This window comes from Lithobates pipiens, unplaced genomic scaffold (assembly GCF_037356315.1).
Source record: "Lithobates pipiens isolate NorthernLeopardFrog02 unplaced genomic scaffold, aLitPip1_a1.2 Scaffold_10, whole genome shotgun sequence".
Classification (NCBI taxonomy): domain Eukaryota; kingdom Metazoa; phylum Chordata; class Amphibia; order Anura; family Ranidae; genus Lithobates; species Lithobates pipiens.
In genome coordinates, this window is record NW_027507686.1 from 57,692,865 (window position 1) to 57,714,222 (window position 21,358).

At 44.2% G+C, this 21,358-nt stretch overlaps 1 protein-coding gene across 3 annotated transcripts in view; it reads left to right on the forward strand.

Annotated features, from left to right (window-relative positions):
• Positions 1 to 20,897, forward strand: part of SMPD3 (sphingomyelin phosphodiesterase 3) — a 309,102-nt gene extending 288,205 nt beyond the window's left edge. For 2 of the 3 annotated variants that reach the window (XM_077455429.1, XM_077455421.1), the window contains 5 exons: positions 762 to 917; positions 2,786 to 2,875; positions 6,921 to 6,984; positions 8,991 to 9,153; positions 18,403 to 18,564. In XM_077455429.1, coding sequence (XP_077311555.1) covers positions 762 to 917; positions 2,786 to 2,875; positions 6,921 to 6,984; positions 8,991 to 9,153; positions 18,403 to 18,549 — 620 coding nt within the window. In that variant the 3' untranslated portion in view covers positions 18,550 to 18,564. Of the gene's footprint in view, positions 1 to 761; positions 918 to 2,785; positions 2,876 to 6,920; positions 6,985 to 8,990; positions 9,154 to 18,402; positions 18,565 to 20,103 lie in introns of those variants that run through there. The other variant, XM_077455438.1, reaches the window with a different exon arrangement.
• Positions 20,898 to 21,358: the final 461 nt, after the last annotated feature.

Sequence of the window (21,358 nt, forward strand, 5' to 3'; positions counted from 1 at the left end):
TACCACACATAAGCAATGAGGTTGGTTGGGTAGAAGCTGAATGATGTACTATGATCACAGAAGAACACTGGCTGGAGCTCCTATAACAGGGATCTGCAATTAGCAGACCTCCAGCTGTTACAAAACTACGAGTCCCATCATTCCTCTGTCTCTGGGTGTCATGCTTGTGGCTGTCCGAGTCTTGCTATGCCTCATGGGATTTGTAGCTCTGCAACAGCTGGAGGTCCACTAATTGCATATCCCTGTCCTAGAAGATGGCAAAGGATGTGCAATATCCCACAGCAACCAATCCGCTTTTGCTTTAGATCAGTCTAGACCACTCACATTCAGGTGGTTATATACCTCAGTCATAAATTATGAACAACAAAGCACATCTCTCTATAGTGTGCACTTCCCACCAATCAGCTCTCAGAGCTCTCCTCACTGAGCTCTGCAGTCTGCAACTTCAGCTCTCCGTCCCCTTTTTTCTGACAGCTCAGACAAGCTGGTCTTTGAACAGATGTAGAGGAGAGAAGACTGCAGATAAACAGGTACAACCTTTGTATAAGGATTTGTTTACCTGAGGTCAGTCAATTCACTGGATTTTTGTAAGGGTTTACAGCCAGTTTAAGAAGATTTTTTTTGACTGATTGATGTGAACCACTGAACTGTGTGTATTACTATATTGAAAGCTGTGAACCTGTTATCCTGGCAGTGATAATGTTTTACTATTCACTACATATGCTGTGGATCCTTTACATTGCTGCCATTTTTTTTTTTAGGGGATGCAACAATCCGATGTGAGCAGCTAGACTTTCTCCAGGAGTGGGCATCTGAATTCCGTAAATCTACCTCCTCCTCCAGTGCTGCAAATCCAGAGGAGCTGGTGGCCTTTGATGTTATTTGTGGGGACCTCAACTTTGACAATTGCTCATCAGGTATGAAAACTCTAAGCCCTTGTACACACGGTCGGACATTCCTACAACCAAATCCGTTGGATTTTGTCCGAAACTGTTGCATACACACGGTCGGACAAAGTTGTCAGGAAATCCGATCATACTTAACGTGATGACGTTATTTCGTTACGACGGGACTACGTTCAGGCTAGTAGCGAATAGCTTTGGTCTAGGAATTTGATCTGAGCATGCATGGCACTTTGTCCGATCGGAATTCTCTACACATGATCGGACAAGGTCCGATCGGATCATGTTGTCGGAAAATTTTATAGCCCAGCTGGAAAATTTGGTCCGTCGGATACTCGGACGGAAACAGTCCGATGGAGCCCACACACTGTCGGATTATCCGACAACACGGTCCTATCGGACATTGTCCATCGGAATGTCCGACCGTGTGTACAAGGGCAAAGAACGGCCCTTAGTATATTCAGTTTGCCAGTAAATGATAATTTCATTGTTTGCTACATTCTGCTTCTGTTTATGCAATGGGTGTTAAAGGGTTTCTCAGCCATTCTCATGGCGTAGCCCTGAACCTCCTTTTCTGGGGTCCCCCACTGGAGATCCTGGCTCCTCCTCTTCTGTGTCTGCCCCCATAGCAAACCGCTTGCTATGGGGCAGACATGCGGGTTCGCTCCCGAACTGGGCTATGTGCGCCTATAGTCACACATAGTTACATAGTAAGGATGAATAAAGACACCGTTCCATCCAGTTCAACCTGAGTGAGTGTCTACAATTGTCCCTATCCCTGTACATCGCACACTCACATCAGTCCCTACCCTCAAGGAGCCCACATAGCGCAGCTCTGTCCCACCCTCACTCCCTCCTCACTGGATTTGATTGACAACAGCAGGAGTCAAAGGCTCCCGCTGCTGCTCAATCCTCCTGTGAGAAGAGAAAGGCAAGAAAGAAGAACTGAATAGCACAGCGCTGGATCAATACAAGACTCAGGTAAGTGTTTTTGTTTGGGGCCCGGCAAAATGTTTTTTTTACCTTAAAGCAGGGAATGCGTTAATGCAAAAAAAACGTTTTAGTGTTAGAACCACTTTAAAAAGTGCATGGGTAGGGAAAAAATAATATTATAAAAAAAAAAATTGTAAAAAATACCAAAAAACGACGGACAACAATCTCATTGCTACTGACACTGTCCACTGCTCTACTGCGCCTGTGTGTTTAAGCTTTGGGGTGTACACCCGAATGCAATAGGCTGTGCACACCTATGATAAATACATAAATTTATCTGATTGTTGTTGGGGTACAGAGGCTGCTTAGAGGAGTCACAGGTCCCTCTGCAGCTTATATAATATATAAAATCTCTTTTTAATTATTTTTGTTACAATGTTGAGGTGAAATAGCAGAGAAAGGGACTGAGGACAGAGATTCCCTAGTCCCTTTCTCTGTAACCTCAGCTGCCATGTTGGTAGGGGCAAGGGGAATCGGATCTGTGTTGCACAGGGTGATTAGGGTGTGCCCAGGCATATCCGGCACACCCTGTGCACACACCTATGTTATTTACCTACAAGTGGCCAGGCTGAGCAAAATGTTAAAGTAAAACCTTTGAATTCTTCTAATATATGTTATACCGTTATGTCCTAGTCGCTATATCATGTGGTTAATAAAGCTTTTATCATTTGGTGAATTCAGTGCACTGATCACATACATTGTGGTTACCTTCCCGGTAAGCTAACATATTTTAAGAATTTAAAGTGTCACGCTAATAAATGTCTTTGTTTTGATTTGATGATATGCGCGCACGTGAAGAGCGTGTCTAGATCTCATTTGCTAGGGATCATTTACAACTAACCCTGTGCTCATAACTATAACCAGGATATGTTCCTTGTTTTCTGGTGCAGAAGATAAGCTGGAGCAGCAGCACAGCCTGTTTACACATTTCAAGGATCCATGCAGACTCAGTCCCGGAGAAGAGAAGCCATGGGCAATAGGTGAGACATATTAAAAGGAAGACATTATTGTTTTCTACCAGTGCCACCTGCAGGCAAATCTACAAATTGCAAGTGACCATCAAACTGGGAATTTAGGTGATCATTGTCTAGAACGGTACAATTGATTTTATTATTTAACAGGTAATGTAAAAGTAGGGTTATAGTTGGTTAAAGAAAAAGAAGAACCCCCCCCCCCCCTAGCTTTGGTAGATAGAACACATCAGCCCACACGTATATATGTGACTAAACGTTGGCAAGCCTGTGGCTCAGTAATATATTAATAAGTACTGCTGCTCCAGGTTTGTCCAATGTTGTCTGCAATTGCAGGGTGCAAGTCCAGCTCATTACTGAGAGGCATATAATCACAAAAAAGATGGATGACGGCACCCCAATGTCAGATGCGATCTTCATTGTTTCATGAAAATGGAGTACAGTGTGATCTCATCAGCCTGTTTTACCCCATTTTTATGAAATAAAGACAAATGGATCTGTCATTGGGGATCCATCATCCCTGTTGCTTAATAATGTTCATTCAGAAATATTTAAGCTGAACTCCAGATACAAAACCTTTAATTTAAATATATTCCTCTATAGCCATAAAGGATATACATTCTATTTATGTCCATCAAATGCCTTGGAAACCCAGTTTTTACCCTGTGAAACTAGTGGTGACATCATCACTGTGCTGTAGCCTGCCAGAGATCAGAGCTGTGGATGGGACCCACCCAGGGACCCACCCACTACTCACTGCCTGCAGACATCTACAGGTGGAGGGGGTGGAGACAAGACCAGTCACCTTGCACAAGAAGATAGAGCAACAGTGAGCGGTCTTTACAACAGGAAGTTCTTCAAAGGTGCAAAGTTTGAAACTGGATTACTGCACAGATCTGGAAAAATACTGAAAGCACCCCAAGATTCAAGTAAGAATACACATGACTTGTTTATTCAAGAGATCAGCTTTTAATTGGCACTACTGTTAGCCTATTACTGCTGTGAAACCAAAATATATTGAAGCTATGATAAACCATTTTTTTTTTTTTGGAAAGAAGTGGATTAAAACCCACACACAGAGGCTCACTGTGCTAGATTACAGCCCTTCATTACCCCCCATGGTATACAGAAGGCAGCTACATGTGTGCTTTATGTATAACTATATAAAGGCTTTCTGATTGAAACATGTATGCCCTGACAAAAAAAACAACCTGTAAGGCAAAGGCATAATGAGCTGTTATTTACAGCATACTAGCTCATTATGAAATACTTACTTTAGACGAAACGCCTGCACTGCCTCCCAGTCACCGGTGAGGGAGCTGACATGTTCCGCCTGCGTTTCTTCTGGGTTGGGGGCTCAGGCGCTGTGGGTGGCCGGTGACGCACACGCTGGAGTCCTCCATCTTGGGAAGGTCCATCAGCAACCACTAGACCTTCAGCAGCTGCAAGGTGCAACCGTACAGGTTTAGGAGATATTCATTTTACCAACAGCCTTATTATAAGCTTACCTGTAGGTAAAAATGAGCAAAGGGGGTATACAACTGCTTTAACTTCAGGCATATATAGAATACAGTTACGAAATAATTATTTTAAAAACTGATTTTTAAAGAAAAAAAGACCTGAAAACTTAGCACTGAGTTTTAGGACCCATTCATGCTAGGTGCCATAACCTGTGTTTTTCCGCATGTGTGGGAGATTTTCTAAAATTGGAGAGTGCAAAATCCAGTGCAGTTGTGCATAGTATCCAATCAGCTTCCAACTTCAGCTTGTTCAGTTAAGCTTTGACAAAATAAAAAAACCTGGAAGCTGATTGGTTTCTATGAAGAGCTGCACCAGATTCTGCACTCTCCAGTTTTAGTAAATCAACCCACCACACAGAAAACAATTGTTTTCAGTGTGTCATGTTCAGATCAGAACGCTGTGTTAGACAGCAATCCAGAGCAGTGCCATATTTTGCAACATCATTCTTCATTGGTCTGCTCGGTCCTGCATGTAATGGCACAGAAACACACCACACCGCACTGTTCAGTTATATGAATGAAGTGTCACATTGTACACTTCAAATAAAGCGCATTAAAAAAAGGGAGCTGTATAATGCGATAAAACACGCATCCCAGCGCCCCCTGCTGCACTGCTCTGCACATCAAATCGCTGTGCAGGCAGCAGCCGTTGGGCTGCAGATAAGTGTGAACAAGCCCTTAGGGTGCACTCTTGCAGGGTAGCTGCATGAAATGCTTTTCTTTTCCTGACAGTATCCCCAGCAAGTCATGTATCTTTACTAATTTACTCAAATTATTGGTATAATGAATTGACTGATAAATTTGGGTTTTAAAAGGAAAATGCAGTGAACTTTCAGTGAGCTCTTATTCTGAGCTCTTATTTCAGTAGATTTCTATTAAAGTGCCGTATTTATTGGTGTATAACATGCACAGGCGTATAACACACACCTTTAACTTAAGAGGGAAGTTTCAGAAAAAAAATAAAATTCAAAATAAACCACTTTGAAGCAAAATAATGGTCAGTGCCAATCAATGCAGCCTGATTAGTGCCCATCTGCAGCCTCAATGTAGCCTGATCTGTGCCCATCTGCAGCCTCAATGCAGCCTGATCTGTGCCCATCTGCAGCCTCAATGCAGCCTGATCTGTGCCCATCTACAGCCTCAATGCAGCCTGATCTGTGCCCATCTGCAGTCTCAATGCAGCCTGATCTGTGCCCATCTGCAGCCTCAATGCAGCCTGATCTGTGCCCATCTGCAGCCTCAATGCAGCCTGATACAGTATGTGCCCATCTGCAGACTCAATGCAGTCTGTTCTGTGCCCATCTGCAGCCTCAATGCAGTCTGATCTGTGCCCATCTGCTGCCTCAATGCAGCCTGGTCTGTGCATATCTACAGCCTCCATGCAACTTGATATGCGCCCATCTGCAGCCTGATCTGCGCCCATCTCCCATCAATGCAGCCTGATGCCCATCTGCAGCCTCACCATCTCTCATGCAGGAAATCACAGAGCCGTCATCTTCTGTTTACTCGGCTCTCAGTCAGCAGTCACATACACAGTCCCGCCTTCGCCATCAGCATTGGACCAGTTTCTGTGATTGACAGAACGCTGGTCTAATGCCAGTGGCAGAGGCAGGACTGTGTCTGTGACGTCAGAGCTGAGCGAGAGCCGATTATACAGGACATGGCAGCTCTGAATTCCTGTGGCGCTCGTTCCCCTCCGAGGTACACTATCGGCGTATAACACGCACCCGTGATTTGCCCCCTTTCAGGGGGAAAAGGTTCCGATAAATACGGTAATTTTGATATGGCATCCATGTCTTTACATCCCAGAACATTAAAATATATTGCTAAGATTTACTTATTTTTATATTGCTAACAATATTTACATCATGCTGGCTTGTTTTACATGTATATCTAATAAAACAATGAAAAGATTGTACATTTCCTTTAAACCTCTGACCGCGCAAAGCGTATAATCTGTGGCAAGAAAAGTGGGATTTAATGCCCAGCCTCCTCCCATTTGCGTCCATGGCGGCCTGAGGTTGTGTGCTGAAAGTGTGCTCGCATCTTACTGACCAGGCTGTCACCAAGAGCTCTCTGTCATTTCTTCTGATGGGAGCCATGGTGATCATGTAACCATTGTTAGAGACAATAACAGTGGTCACATATCATAGAAGCTGTGTTAGGTATTAAAGCCCACTTAAAGTGTTACACCATTAAGGGGTTAAAAATAACATTATTTTATACATATTATTATTTGGTATGGGTCCATACATCTATATATTCCCTTTTAGGAAACTCAAGTACACCGTATCTATTGGAGTTAATGTGTTTTTAAAAGCACAATCTTGGTATTCCTTTCATGTCAGGCGATGTCTGAATGGCGGGGGATTTTTGTTTGGCCACTTTTTGAGCTTGGCTGTCTGGAAATTTGAAGTGCCATTAAGTATGCAGTGATTATAGAGCAGGTTACAGCAAGCCGCCTGTGAGCACCAGACAATCACAATGGCTTCAGATTACATTCAATTGCTTTAACATTTGTGTATGCTTTTCAGGAACGCTTCTGGACCCAGAAGGCCTGTATGACGAGGAGGTGTGCACCCCGGACAATCTGCAGAAGTGAGTGACTTTCATATGATCGTATAGAGGCAATGTCATGGTTGTATAGATGAGTGTGTTGGTGAGTGTGTGTATTAAAAATGAGTAGCTATCGGGGGGGCTCTCATAGTCTCAAACATGCCTTCACATGCACCAACCCTTTAGCCCTCTCCCAATAAAATCCTTTATTTAAAGCTGAGCTCCAGGCATGACCCAATTTCACCCCCAAACCTCCTTATCCCCCTCTACATCGTGTCTAAGTACTTATTGTTTCCATTACCATGTTCTTGTACTAAGAAACAGCTTTTATTATTTCTGGTAACTGGGAGGACTGATCGGCTTGGTGCCCTAGGCCAGTTCCAATTGATGTAGGGATACCCCCCCCCCCCCCCCAGAACTACATCTCCCAAGAGCCATTTGCCCACACACAGTATTTGGGTTCTTGGGAGTCAAGGTAGCAGCTTTGCTTTCCTGTGAAAGAATATAATGTACGCATATAGAGATGGACAAAGATTTTCCAGGATTGGGCAGAATAGTGTAGTCCAGAATCTAACAACGCTGCTAGGGATTTCAGGGTAGCAGGGACAATGATGTCAGCCCACAACAGGAATTTACAAACTCATTGGATTTCTGATAGGGTTAACAGGGATTTTTCTGTACTTGCAGCATTTTTAAATTATAAATCATAGAAAAATGTTCATGTATTGCAGAGATGTTATGCAAATGTTTTGTGGTTGGGAGGGGGGTTTGCTTTTGTAGTAAACCATATTATCTAAGACAATAGCTGCCAGATGTCCCTAATTAGAAGGGACAGTCCCAGGACATGACATTTTCTCTCCTGGGGAATCTTTGTACTTGCACGTTTTTTTATTTTGTCTTAAAGCTTTATTCAAAAAAATATACTGAACCAGAAATGTCGCCCCCAGAAAGCTCCCTCCCTGGTTTTCAAATTTAACCATCCTAAGAGCCAAATGCCTTTTTTTGTCATGCAAGTTGGGTCTATTTCTTTCACCTCCAAATTCTCCATGGCATTTTACATTAGTATTTTTACATCTGTAAGATAAATGTAAATGGATCCTATAAACCATCTGTAAATGGCTAACTGCGGTACGGATCCGGACTGAGTGACGGTCCCATCCAGACCACAGAGGTTGTGACACTTAGGAGCCTAGTCTCTCTTTTGTCTGGCCACCCAGTAGATCTCTCTGTCTGTTCATCCCCCAGGGTGAGGGCAGGATGCACAGCAGTTCTGGACAGAGACTGGGGGCACTGTTGTGAAGGGGAGATGTTATGTGAAGTGGGGCTTGAGACACTGGTGTGAAGGTGAAGGGGAGCTGAGGACAATGCTGTGAAGGGGGACAATGACATATAGGAGGTACTTCGATGTGAAGGGGGTGAGGCCTGTGATGTCATATATGTGTTATCTGTGGTCATCTAATACAGATACAAAAAGACACAACAGCAGACTGTGAAATAATCAATGAGAAATTATTTTGTATTTCCATTAATATACCACACAGGTGAATGTTTAAGTCTGTCTAGGTAACCACACATCTTTCTGTTAAAACTCTTATAATTAATAGCAAGTCTTACCCCCCTCCCATACTTTCACTGGAGTGCAATTCGTATCCAAGCTGACATGAATGACGTTCCGCACTACATCCTTTATCTCCTCCATGGTAGCCAGGCATTGCTCTTGTAGTACTTCAATAGTCTCACCTTGATAAGGAGACATTTTATAAATCTGCTGTCTCCTCCACAATGCTCATTCCATTTTTCCAGACGAAGGTGGCTATAGGAAGAAATTGTTACAGCATGGAATATATGAGGGGAAACTGCATGAATTAGCATCTTCACAAAGCAGAGGGTTGTAAGTTAACACCTGTGGGTAACATCAAAGACCAACAGAACTGATAATGTATAATATCTTTAGTATTTAACTGTGTCTTCATATCAGATAAAATGATCTGTTATTTGGATGTAGCCTATACAATCTTGGGGACATACTAAATTTGTCTGCCTTCCAGGGTCCTGGAAAACGAGGAGGGTCGGAAGGAATATCTGGTATATCCCACCAGCAAGAATCACTGCCCCAACCAGAAGGGAAGGAAGGTTCCATTGAAGGGTAGCGGGCGAAGGATTGATTATATGTTATTTTCTGAAGAGGGACTCAATATGGAGTGGAAAATGGTTAGTGCTCTAATATCACTCATGGCCATATACATTCTGTTGGAATCAGACAGGAATTATTATTATACATCAAGCTGATTGTACCGTCTCTGTATGAGGGGCAGTGGCCTGATGAGTTAGCATCACCGCTCAGTAAGATTTTGCCAAAACACGTTGCTTATACTAATCCAAAGTAGTGGTCGAATGCCTGTATGGGTGGTACTAAGTTGGATTGTGAAAGGTGTTATGCTGTATGTTCTCATATACAAAAGTGCAAACTTGGTCTGTAGATTTGGTGGCATCAATGGGCTTACTGACTGGGGACTCTATCTTGTTGCATTTGAGGCTATATCACACATGTGATCAGAGAAGATGAACGCTGGAGGCAGGTTGATATTTCCCTTTGTCGGAAGCATGACCATGATGTCCTTTGTAGGCCAGGTCAATTCATGGGCATGATCTCTGAAATCCAGGCACAGGGGTGGAATTGTGTGGGTTTGGTAATTGTTGTAAACTTATATGTGTAGTTAAGCGATATTTATCTAGAAGGGTCTCCCATTTGTCTATGCAAGTTGAGGGACGATTTGACGGTGAGCTCTCTGTGTACAAATTGGAGACGTTGCTGCCAAGTCAGAGCCCTGCAACGCCGCTGCGAGCAAGCCTGCCTAATCCCGACCCGTAGTTACAGTAAAAGGTTATAGGAGGTTGGGAGCGGGGTGCGTAATACATATATATGTATATATTACGGTAATAAGTTGATTTATGTTCGTGGTATAGTGTGACCTATGGGTATTGTAGGCTAGTAATATGGGCAAGAAAGGCCCTCCTCAAGACTCTGGGTCTGAAAGCTGGGTGATATGTTGCTCTGAATGGGTGCTGGTGAATGAATGGGCACCCCCTGCCTGTACTGCCGTCCTGAAGATACCCAAGATGCAGAATGGTGACATGGAAGCTGTCGCTGAAGAATGGTGGAGATGTGTCACTCAGTGGCAAAGCGGCACGTGTTGGGAAACATCACATGGTAAAACAGTTATGGACTGCTCCATAGGACCTGTTTCTGCACACGTTGAAAACATAGCGTGGTAAGACACTTGTGTACTGTTCCATAAGAGATGTCTCTGAAGTGCTCGTTGGAAACAACCACGCGTTACACAAGCTAAGGATTGTGCCCCAGGTACTGGTTCGGAAGCACATGTTGGGGAACCACACACGTTAAGACAGTTATGGACTGTTCAAAAGGAGCAGTGTCTGAAGAAGGGTGGTATGTGCCTTTTAGGCGCAAAGCGGAATATGTTGGAATCAGACAGGAATTATTATTATACATCTACACAGCTGTTTGTACAGCCGAACTCAGCCATACTGATGCCAGGCAGTTTCACATGTTTAAAAGCAAGAATTGTGACACAATTTGAATAGCAGAATGAGTTCTATTCAGCCCACCTGGAATGTACTGACTTCAAAGATAACATGGCGCCGGCTTGTCTGCAAGAACAGAGGACAGCTGGTGGGGCGTCCGAGATCAAGCCACAAGATTTGCAATCCAGTCGGAGCAGTTGCAATTCATGGGCAAACACTGCCCCCCAGAGGCCAAGTATGGCAGGACTGTTAGCCTGGGGGAGGAGACGCCCCAGAGACGCTGATTGGTCTACGGGAAAGAGTAGGATGGGCTATGGGGTGTGGTATGGCTGAGGTATGTTTAACAAAAGGGTTTGCAACCATGAGGTCTCGCTCTGTCCCTTTTTATTCCATCAGGACCCAGTCATGAGGATCGATAAGTATAAGGCTTATATTGCACTGTGATTGTATGCTATGTATTATTGTAACTTCTACTGATACTTGATGCACGTTTTCTTATTTCCTTGGGAAATAAATGAGATTGATCTTAGACCGTGTATTGATTTCATAGCCAAGGGTGGTAGCATTGTGATATTAACAATAACATGTGCTTGGCGTAATAGATTGATAGCTAAACTATAGGGACTAGACAAAGGAATACATAACTGATAATAATAAGACTAGACTCAAACAGCTGTGTAGATGTATAATAATAATTCCTGTCTGATTCCAACACATTCATTAATTTATTTTTATACAGCTTGTTTGGTCCAGATTTGGTTTACATTGTTTTTTAGAACAAACGAATAATGCATAGATAACAAGATGTAATTGGGTGGTAAAGAGGTGTTTACATCTGTAGGAACCAAATCATTAACTGTGCTTATAGGAGAGTTGTTGGCTTTCAGTATTTTTTTTCCAATAAAATTTTTATTTAAAGTTATATCAAATACAGTTGAAGTGCAATGGTCTTTAACCAACAATACAAAAGCTTTCTCACTGAAGTTACATGGCTATGCTTATTTCCTGAGTTTGTTGTCGCTGTCTATCTGTAATGCATGTTTTATTTTATACTTCCCAAATCTATTCGTATCAGGTTATGTAAACAGTTAACTAAAATGCAATCAACCAAACCATCCAGCTGGTATAGTGAGTGGATACATGGGTCCCTAGAGGACACTTAAAGAAAGGGAAAAAGTAAGAAGGAAGAGGGAAGAAAGAGGGAGGGGAGAGAGAGAGAAAAAGGAGAGCATGGGGGGGGCTTGGCTAACATCAGCCTGTACCTGATTCTGGACTTTTATGTTCCTCCCGGAGGTGGCTTTCAGTATTTTAATGGATATGTGTTGTTGGTTTTAAGTAAGACGTACCCTCACCTCTTGCTCTGGTGACAACTCTTAAAATTAGTATTTTCTGCCTGCATGAATATATTGTTCTTCAAATTTCCCTGTGCTGTTCCTCCTTTTCTCTGCCCTTCACATATGAGCAGGTTGAAGCTCTTGTTCTGTGCATACAGGGGTCCTATTATGTGTAGATCAGCTATAGCAACCAGTAAAACTTGAAAACTTTAGAGCCCAGAAGCGCAAACTGATTAAGGCAGTATGAGGTCCTAAGTGATGTGGTAGCTTTGGCTTTCTCATCCCCCTTCAATCAGAGAAAGCAATGTATTCTAGCAATAAATACAAAACTTCCTCTGATTGGCTGAGCATCAGCCCACCTCTGTGACTCAGCCAATCACAGGAAGCTTTGTATTCCATGCTAGAATGCATTGTGTTCAGGTTATGAGGCAAGAAGTTTCGGCTTGAATCCAGAACACAGTGTGGTATGGTGTATGGAGCCTCTGATGCATACAGGTTATACCGCACATCCAGTGGCCTCACATGTTAGTGAGGAATATAGTCTGTTTTGGCCGGCTTGTAGCAAAAGATGGAGTTCAGCTTTAAGAAGGGGCCATATTTATATTTTAACAGTTGAAAAATGTGAGAAAATTGGCGTATGCACAGAGTCTTACTGGTCGGACATGTCCGCCTAGAGCTCCGCTCAGAGGAGAGACACAAAGCCACATACACCAGTAGCTAGGCCATGCTACACTCCACAGCTGCCCAACTCAGTCTCCAACAAGATACAGGCATAGTGAAAATGGTCACCTGAGGGTCCTGCAACAACAAAGCCAAGTTCAGAAACATCCAAGAGGCCCTGCCGTGGGCTGCAGCTAAGATGGCGTCGCAACAGCTCCATGGGCTGCTTTCCCACGGCCACCCAGACTGGAGCCACCTACCAGCAGAGGAGAGGTTGAGTCAGACACGGACCTCTCTGACACTCCACATTCCTCACGTTCCTACCCAGGGCAGCCAGACATGCTGAAGCAATTTGAGCGAATGCTACAGCGTGCCCTGAAGCAGACCTCAGACCAGATTACAGAACGCCTCTCCAGGGAAATCAGAGAACTAGGCCAACACACATCTGACCTGCAGCAGAGGGTAGACGATCTAGAAATTCTCTTTAGCAATCATACAGTTGAGATAGAAGCTCTGTGTGAGGAAAACCAATCCCTCCAAACCCAGCTAGAAGATTATGAGAACAGGGCTAGACACCCCAATATAAGGATCCATGGGATCCCTGGGACTGTGTTAGATCTCCAATCCACGGTCACTGCCCTATTCCAGGAGCTATTCCCATCCATTCCTATTGAAGACTTTGAAATGGATCGGGTGCATAGAGCCCTAGATCCATGCAAGCCGGAAGGGACTCCAGGCGACATAGTCACCAAAATGCATTTCTACCACATGAAGGAACAACTCGCCCAAGCTGCACATCAATGAGAGTCTCTCTCATTTCAAGGCCATGACTGTCAGTTATTCGCTGACCTCTCCCAGATGACCATCTCTAAGGGAAGAGCGATCACGCCTCAATTGAAAATCCTGCATCAACATCATATCAGCTACACTTGAGGATTTGCCTTCTCCCTTCAATTCACCTATCAAGGCTGTAAACATTCCTGCAAGCCATCAGAGGATCTTCACTACCTCCTACAAGATCTACATCTGGCCCCACCTCCATCACCTTCGGTCTCTCAAAGCCAGCGGTGTCGCTCAGCCTTGCGATCTCTGCAGAAGGCCTCCGCATCTTCATCTGGTTCAACCAAGCACGGCAGATTCATCTCACTTTCCCAAGCCCCAATGAACACTATGAACTGACCCCCTAGCTAAATCTTCCATTTACCCATCAGGGCTCGGTTGCACCCCCTATGGGGTCCATCTTTTCTCAGATCCCCCTGCCCCCGTTAGGCATTTGACTGCCTGTTGCTGGGTATATGGGACACCCTCCTGCAGACAAACTACTCTGCTATGTTTACTTGTTTATATGCTGCTAGGTCTCAGAATTCATCTTTACTGTTAGGTGTGTTCTTTATACATGTTCCCTGATCTGTTTGTAAGTTATCAGGGCACCTATGATCTCTCAGAGACCCTTACCCCAACCCCCACCTGATATCCCACTCTCCTCCAGACATCATCCAGGTGACCTTGGATCTAACCATCTCCTTATCCCCCACCCCTACTCCCTCCTCTCTCCTCCATTTGATATATCTCTGAGAACTCATGGGCCCCCTAACTCATGTGTCAATTTTTGTTGTGCTCCATGGATTTGAAATACCACATCCCTGATGACTCGACTCTAAGTACCCGCAAAACATTGTCAATATACCTTGGATTCCACATACAGACCTAAAATGATTGCTCTCAGTCTGATGGGTCAACCCCACATAGTTCACTCTCTGCTAACCGCGTTGACGTCATTATGTTTACGTGTGTTATTTAGCACACGTTTCTTCATATTTTGAGGTAACCTATACCCCACACATACACAGCTCTGTCTGGGCATACCTGGTGAAGAGGTATCTGCACATCACACTCCCCTTGACACTCGCCCATGGACAGCCCCCTAACATATAACTTTTTCTTTAATAATCCTAAATCCTGAGTCACCTTATTGTTGATGGCCTGGCTATTCTCACTGGCATGCTACCCCAATATATCTTCATATAGACAGCTCCTGTGTCCCCCATGGTTGTCACTGCTGCCTCCCATTAGCCTGTGGACATCCCCTACTGGACTCTCCCTAAGCTACACAACGCACTCTGTTACTTTTGACCTGCCCAGACGGGATTCGCACATCCCTCCTGTCCTTTCCAGCACCTCCCTTCCTCCTTTTCCTGTCCTTGCCAACTACAATGCTCTTCCCTACTTTTCTCCCTCTAAACTTCCTTTTCTGACTTCCTCCCTCTCTCCCCTTCATCTCCTATCTTCACCTGGAGAAGACTAGATCTAGTCAATGCATTCCTAACAGGCCTCTTCCTCATTCCACACCATGGCTCCGTTGAACATTGTCACACTTAATGTACAAGGACTGAATTCCCCCAAAAACAAGGAAAAGCCATCCAATTGCTTGTTTCAGCCAAAGTTCATGTAGTTTGCCTCCAGGAAACCCACTTCACAAACCAATTCTCCATCAAATCTGTTCGTCCTCTAACCCAAAATTATTCACAGCCTTGGCCACCACTAAACAAAAGAGAGTCCTAGAGGCTTTCCACCGCACTACCCCCTTCACACTCGGAGAGGAGATTAAGGACCCTGAAGGCAGATACATTCTTCTGATAGGTCACCTTCTTGACGTTGAGATTACAGTGATGTCCTACTACGCCCAAAATCTTAATCGCACATCTTCTACAAGTTGTACACACACATAAACATGGCACCGGTTTGATCTGTGGTGATTCTAACCAGGTCATCTACTCCTTTTTGGACAAATCACCATTTCCAGCCTCCACAAATCCAAACAGACTAATTTTGTAACAATTGCTGGAAGGTCAACCCTATCAGACGACAGAACACTTTCTACTCACACCCCCATAAAACACTGTCACGTATTGGCCACATCTTCATCTCAATCGAGTCATCCCCCAAGCTCCTCGCTTCGGTCATCCTACCATTTACTTGGTCAGACAACAACGCCGGCCTCACCTCTCTAGAATCCCTAATGCCCAGGCAGATGGACCACACTTGGTGCCAAAATGAAACCCTCTTGGCCCACCCTTCGCTCCACATGGAAACTCCCTAGCCATCAAGGACTACATAACACATAATGTCACAGATGGCATCTCCCCCTTAACTATCTGGGAAACCCACAAACCTGTTATCCGTGGCGCTTGTATTAGAATAGCCACCCATCTCAAGAGGGAACCCTACACCAAAAACTAGAAACCACTTTCCACCAATCTCATACCACCTTTCAAAACAACCGCAAACTTACACACAGGCAGGCCTTGGAGAGGGCCAGACTGGAGTTTGATCTTTTACCAACTGATTCAGCTGAAAAAGACTTACGCCGATCCAGGCTTCTAACCCGGACATCAAGGGCCTGGAAATGTGTGGTATCCACCATAAATGTCTTCCTGTTTGCGGGTGACATCCTCCTCTTTCGCGCCTCCCCGCTGACATCCACTTCCACCCTCCTCTCAATCTTTGACCGATTGACAGCAATTTCAGGACTAGTTGTGAACCCGCAGAAATCTAGAGCCCTTAACATTTCACTACCCCAGCTGATGCTTTCACAAATTAAGCAGACCCTCCCTTTTTCCTGGTCACCCCAATATATTTCATACCTGGACATTAAACTTTCCTCTGACCCTGCCTCCCTATACTCAGAAAACTACCCACCCATATTGACCCATTTATCTAATCTCATGTATTCCGGGGCTGCCTTGCCACTGGCATGGCTGGGACATCTCACAGTGACCAAAATGGCAATCCTCCCTAAAATTTTATATTTGTTTAGAGTTTTACCAATCCAAGTGCCATCTCACTTCCTTCGAATAATACAATACAGAGTCCTCGTAAGACCAGACCTCTAGTGGCGAGATCAACTATGTATTTACACAAACTGTAAGGTGACCTTGGTCTCCCACACTTTGCCAAATATTACCAGGCAACCCAAAAGGCCTTTCTTCCAAAATATCATGCCTCTCATGAAACACCTCAGTCATAGTTATGCAGTAATCTTTCTCTGTCAGCTTACCTCTCCTCATGTGTTCAAACTAAGAGGCCAGCCACTCTCACTTGGCTGTTTTTATAACCTCTCCTCTAAGCATGGCTCCACCCCAGGCCCTATTAGGGTCACCCTATATTAATCTGTGCACTGCAAGCCAGTGCTGCTGATCAACCATTGTGTATTTGGCTTTGTGTTTCCTGCTTGCCGTGTGCTCTTCGTTTGTCTCTGTTACTGACCTTGGCGTGTTCTTGACTATTCCTGTCTGCTCATGACCCTGACCTTTTGGTGTGTCCCCGACTATCCCTGTTTGCCTGTGACCCTGAATCTTTGACTTGACTCTGTTGTTCCTGTCTGCTAGTCACCCTGACCTCTGCCTTATCTCTTACTATCCTTGTTGTTCCTGCCTTCTGCTTCCTTCTCCATTAGTCTACCGTGAGCTGGGAGACAATGGGGGCCGCGACCTGGAACCAGACTACAGTGCAGTCCATACTCACCACTAGAGGCTCTGGTGAACACCTACTGGCTCTTAGACTCCGCACCCTGGGGAATCTATGCTCTAGCTCCCACTGGGATCTGTGTTAGTGATCCAGTAGAACTGCTTCCTGAACCTCCCTGGGTACTATCCACAGCATTCAGTCCTAGGGTCCACTATCTTAGTGGTGCACTTCTGACTCCTACGGAGTGCATCTGTCACCTGGTTTTGGGTGACCTGACAACCTCTCTGTGTAGCAGTGGAATCGGTAGAGTGTGATCCTCTTTCTTAATGTCGCTTTGCCCTAGCGACCACAAGACAGCGAGGAACCCAGTCACCTGTCACTCCCTGCGAATATGGGATAATCTTAAAACCAAATTTAGATTTCAATCTCCCGATAATCCTCTTCTATCTTATTTGCGTAACCCCATCTTTTATCTGGCGTGGACGTCCCCCGCTTCCTTTAACCTGTGGTCTGCAGCCAACCTAATCCGGGCTCACGAATTCACAACTTCCGACACATTTAAAACATTTCCCAATCTTTGTGAAACACACAGAATTCCCAATTCCGAAATCTTCCGCTACCTTCAACTTAAACACTTTTTCTGCTCATGCTTATGGACAGACTCCTCTCTATCCGACATGACCAGCTTTGAACGTATCTGCAAAAAAGACCCTCATGCACTGGTAACACCATAGCCCCCGAACCCAACCATAGCCCTACTTAATAAGAAACCTCCCAATATAACCTTCAGTAATAATCTTTAGTTCAAGTTACTCTTACAGATAACAACCACTGCAAAGCAAACTATTGCAAAGGCCTGGAAAACCCCTCCTCTTCCTCTACTCCCTCCTTCTCACCTCCTCTATGCTCTGGTGGATGTAAACTTCTCAGCTCCAACCGACATCAATACGCATTTTGTGGAAGCTAGGCATCTCTGCTGGACCACAATCTCCCTAAGTCAAGATACATGAATGCCTACAGGCCCATCACACAATCTAACCTATACCCGGTATGAGAACACTTAGACACCTGGTTTCTGGTAAACCCCTAGGTGACTTCATCAGGAGTCACCAATAATCAACCAAGATTCCCAGAGACTGGAACGGTTCCTAGACCTCACCTAATCATAATCCCCTGCATGTCATTTACCTGGTCTGCGTGGTGTAGTCATATGTTGCTTTATCTTAATTTTCAGATATTTTTTTGCACAGGGCTGCGTCCCTACCTCTTCATTGAAACACCACTCTACTATTACCCCAGGGGAAAATGTCTTTCAGTTGTAATCTGTTAAGATTTCTTGTTTTCTTTTACCTTTTGATAAAAAATTTTAACAAGAAAAATGTGAGAAAGATAAACTTTAAAGACCAGGTGATTTCTTTTATAAATCATATGTGTATATTTTTTCTTCTCTTAGGAGGTTGAAGAGTACAGTTTTATCACACAACTAGCTGGACTTACAGACCACGTGCCAGTAGCAATGCGACTGTCTGCTCATGACCCTGACCTTTTGGTGTGTCCCCGACTATCCCTGTTTGCCTGTGACCCTGAACCTTTGACTTGACTCTGTTGTTCCTGTCTGCTAGTCACCCTGACCTCTGCCTTATCTCTTACTATCCTTGTTGTTCCAGCCTTCTGCTTCCTTCTCCATTAGTCTACCGTGAGCTGGGAGACAATGGGGGCCGCGACCTGGAACCAGACTACAGTGCAGTCCATACTCACCACTAGAGGCTCTGGTGAACACCTACTGGCTCTTAGACTCCGCACCCTGGGGAATCTATGCTCTAGCTCCCACTGGGATCTGTGTTAGTGATCCAGTAGAACTGCTTCCTGAACCTCCCTGGGTACTATCCACAGCATTCAGTCCTAGGGTCCACTATCTTAGTGGTGCACTTCTGACTCCTACGGAGTGCATCTGTCACCTGGTTTTGGGTGACCTGACAACCTCTCTGTGTAGCAGTGGAATCGGTAGAGTGTGATCCTCTTTCTTAATGTCGCTTTGCCCTAGCGACCACAAGACAGCGAGGAACCCAGTCACCTGTCACTCCCTGCGAATATGGGATAATCTTAAAACCAAATTTAGATTTCAATCTCCCGATAATCCTCTTCTATCTTATTTGCGTAACCCCATCTTTTATCTGGCGTGGACGTCCCCCGCTTCCTTTAACCTGTGGTCTGCAGCCAACCTAATCCGGGCTCACGAATTCACAACTTCCGACACATTTAAAACATTTCCCAATCTTTGTGAAACACACAGAATTCCCAATTCCGAAATCTTCCGCTACCTTCAACTTAAACACTTTTTCTGCTCATGCTTATGGACAGACTCCTCTCTATCCGACATGACCAGCTTTGAACGTATCTGCAAAAAAGACCCTCATGCACTGGTAACACCATAGCCCCCGAACCCAACCATAGCCCTACTTAATAAGAAACCTCCCAATATAACCTTCAGTAATAATCTTTAGTTCAAGTTACTCTTACAGATAACAACCACTGCAAAGCAAACTATTGCAAAGGCCTGGAAAACCCCTCCTCTTCCTCTACTCCCTCCTTCTCACCTCCTCTATGCTCTGGTGGATGTAAACTTCTCAGCTCCAACCGACATCAATACGCATTTTGTGGAAGCTAGGCATCTCTGCTGGACCACAATCTCCCTAAGTCAAGATACATGAATGCCTACAGGCCCATCACACAATCTAACCTATACCCGGTATGAGAACACTTAGACACCTGGTTTCTGGTAAACCCCTAGGTGACTTCATCAGGAGTCACCAATAATCAACCAAGATTCCCAGAGACTAGAACGGTTCCTAGACCTCACCTAATCATAATCCCCTGCATGTCATTTACCTGGTCTGCGTGGTGTAGTCATATGTTGCTTTATCTTAATTTTCAGATATTTTTTTGCACAGGGCTGCGTCCCTACCTCTTCATTGAAACACCACTCTACTATTACCCCAGGGGAAAATGTCTTTCAGTTGTAATCTGTTAAGATTTCTTGTTTTCTTTTACCTTTTGATAAAAAATTTTAACAAGAAAAATGTGAGAAAGATAAACTTTAAAGACCAGGTGATTTCTTTTATAAATCATATGTGTATATTTTTTCTTCTCTTAGGAGGTTGAAGAGTACAGTTTTATCACACAACTAGCTGGACTTACAGACCACGTGCCAGTAGCAATGCGACTGACCGTTTCTACAGGGGAAGAGGAGTCATAAGCAGGACTATGGACTCTGCCAGTATTAATGGGGAAGTACATGTGGCCCAGGGGTTATTCAAAGCCCCAGAGTCTGGTGCAGGGGGATTTCTTCAGCGTCCTATTGGAGCCACAAAGAGTCCTCCACCATTTGGACTGCGTGACGGAAGCAGACAGGAGGAATGAGTTCAGAGGTTTCCTCATTGGTGCCACTCCTGGGCACCAGACCAGGTCCCACAGTGGGCCAGCTGCGCCCTCTATTGTATACCGGAATGTGAGGAACCTAGAACGGATTCAGTGCCATTCTTACCAAGATGTTTTTATACCACTATATAGCACAATATAGTTTGTAACCGTGAGATGCTGTTCATTGTTTCTTTTTCCTTTTTTTTTTTTCGTTCTTTTTGCATATTTTTTGTATATCTAAAGGAACAGAAGGACCATTAATCTTTTTACTTTTTAGGCTCTTGTTGTAGTAACGAACAGCTCCACTAGCATGCGCTATAATTGCATGAGGCTCTGCATTACAAAAGCCAATATCACCTGGAACACCCAAAGAGAGGGAATCCACCTGGGAATGTCAGTCTAAATAGGTAAAATGGGGGTTTCCATGATTGGCTAATACTTTTTTAATGGCTTTGCGGGATTTTCTTTAGGTTTTTTTTTTTTTCAATTGTATTAGAAATTACACAATAAAATATCACCTTGCTTTTATCAATCTTGTCTCCCCTTAGTACTTTTAAGTCTTAATTATTGCTTAAAGTAGTTATCCATAAAAATAAAACCCAGCTAACTGATACAACCCTCTGTGCAATAACAAGGAAGAGCTGCTACCTTTACTAGCTCCATTGTAAACTAAAATGGGTGTAAACTGGCTATCTTCTCCTGAGCATAGACTGAAAGTTACCTTTAAAGTTGATCTACCACCAAGGGTATACCGGCCATATGATATCTTTGTTATTATTGAATGACTGTACCCCTGTGCACAAAGGCAGCTACCTGAAAACGCGGTTTGAAGAGTTTGGTGTGAAGGAACTTGGTCTGCACAAAGCTCTGACCTCAAGCCTAACAAACACCTTTGGGATGAATTTTAAGGCTGATCTCCAAACAGGTCTTCCCATTCAGCAATGCCCGACCTCACAGATGCACTTGTGGCTGAATAGGTACAAGTCTCC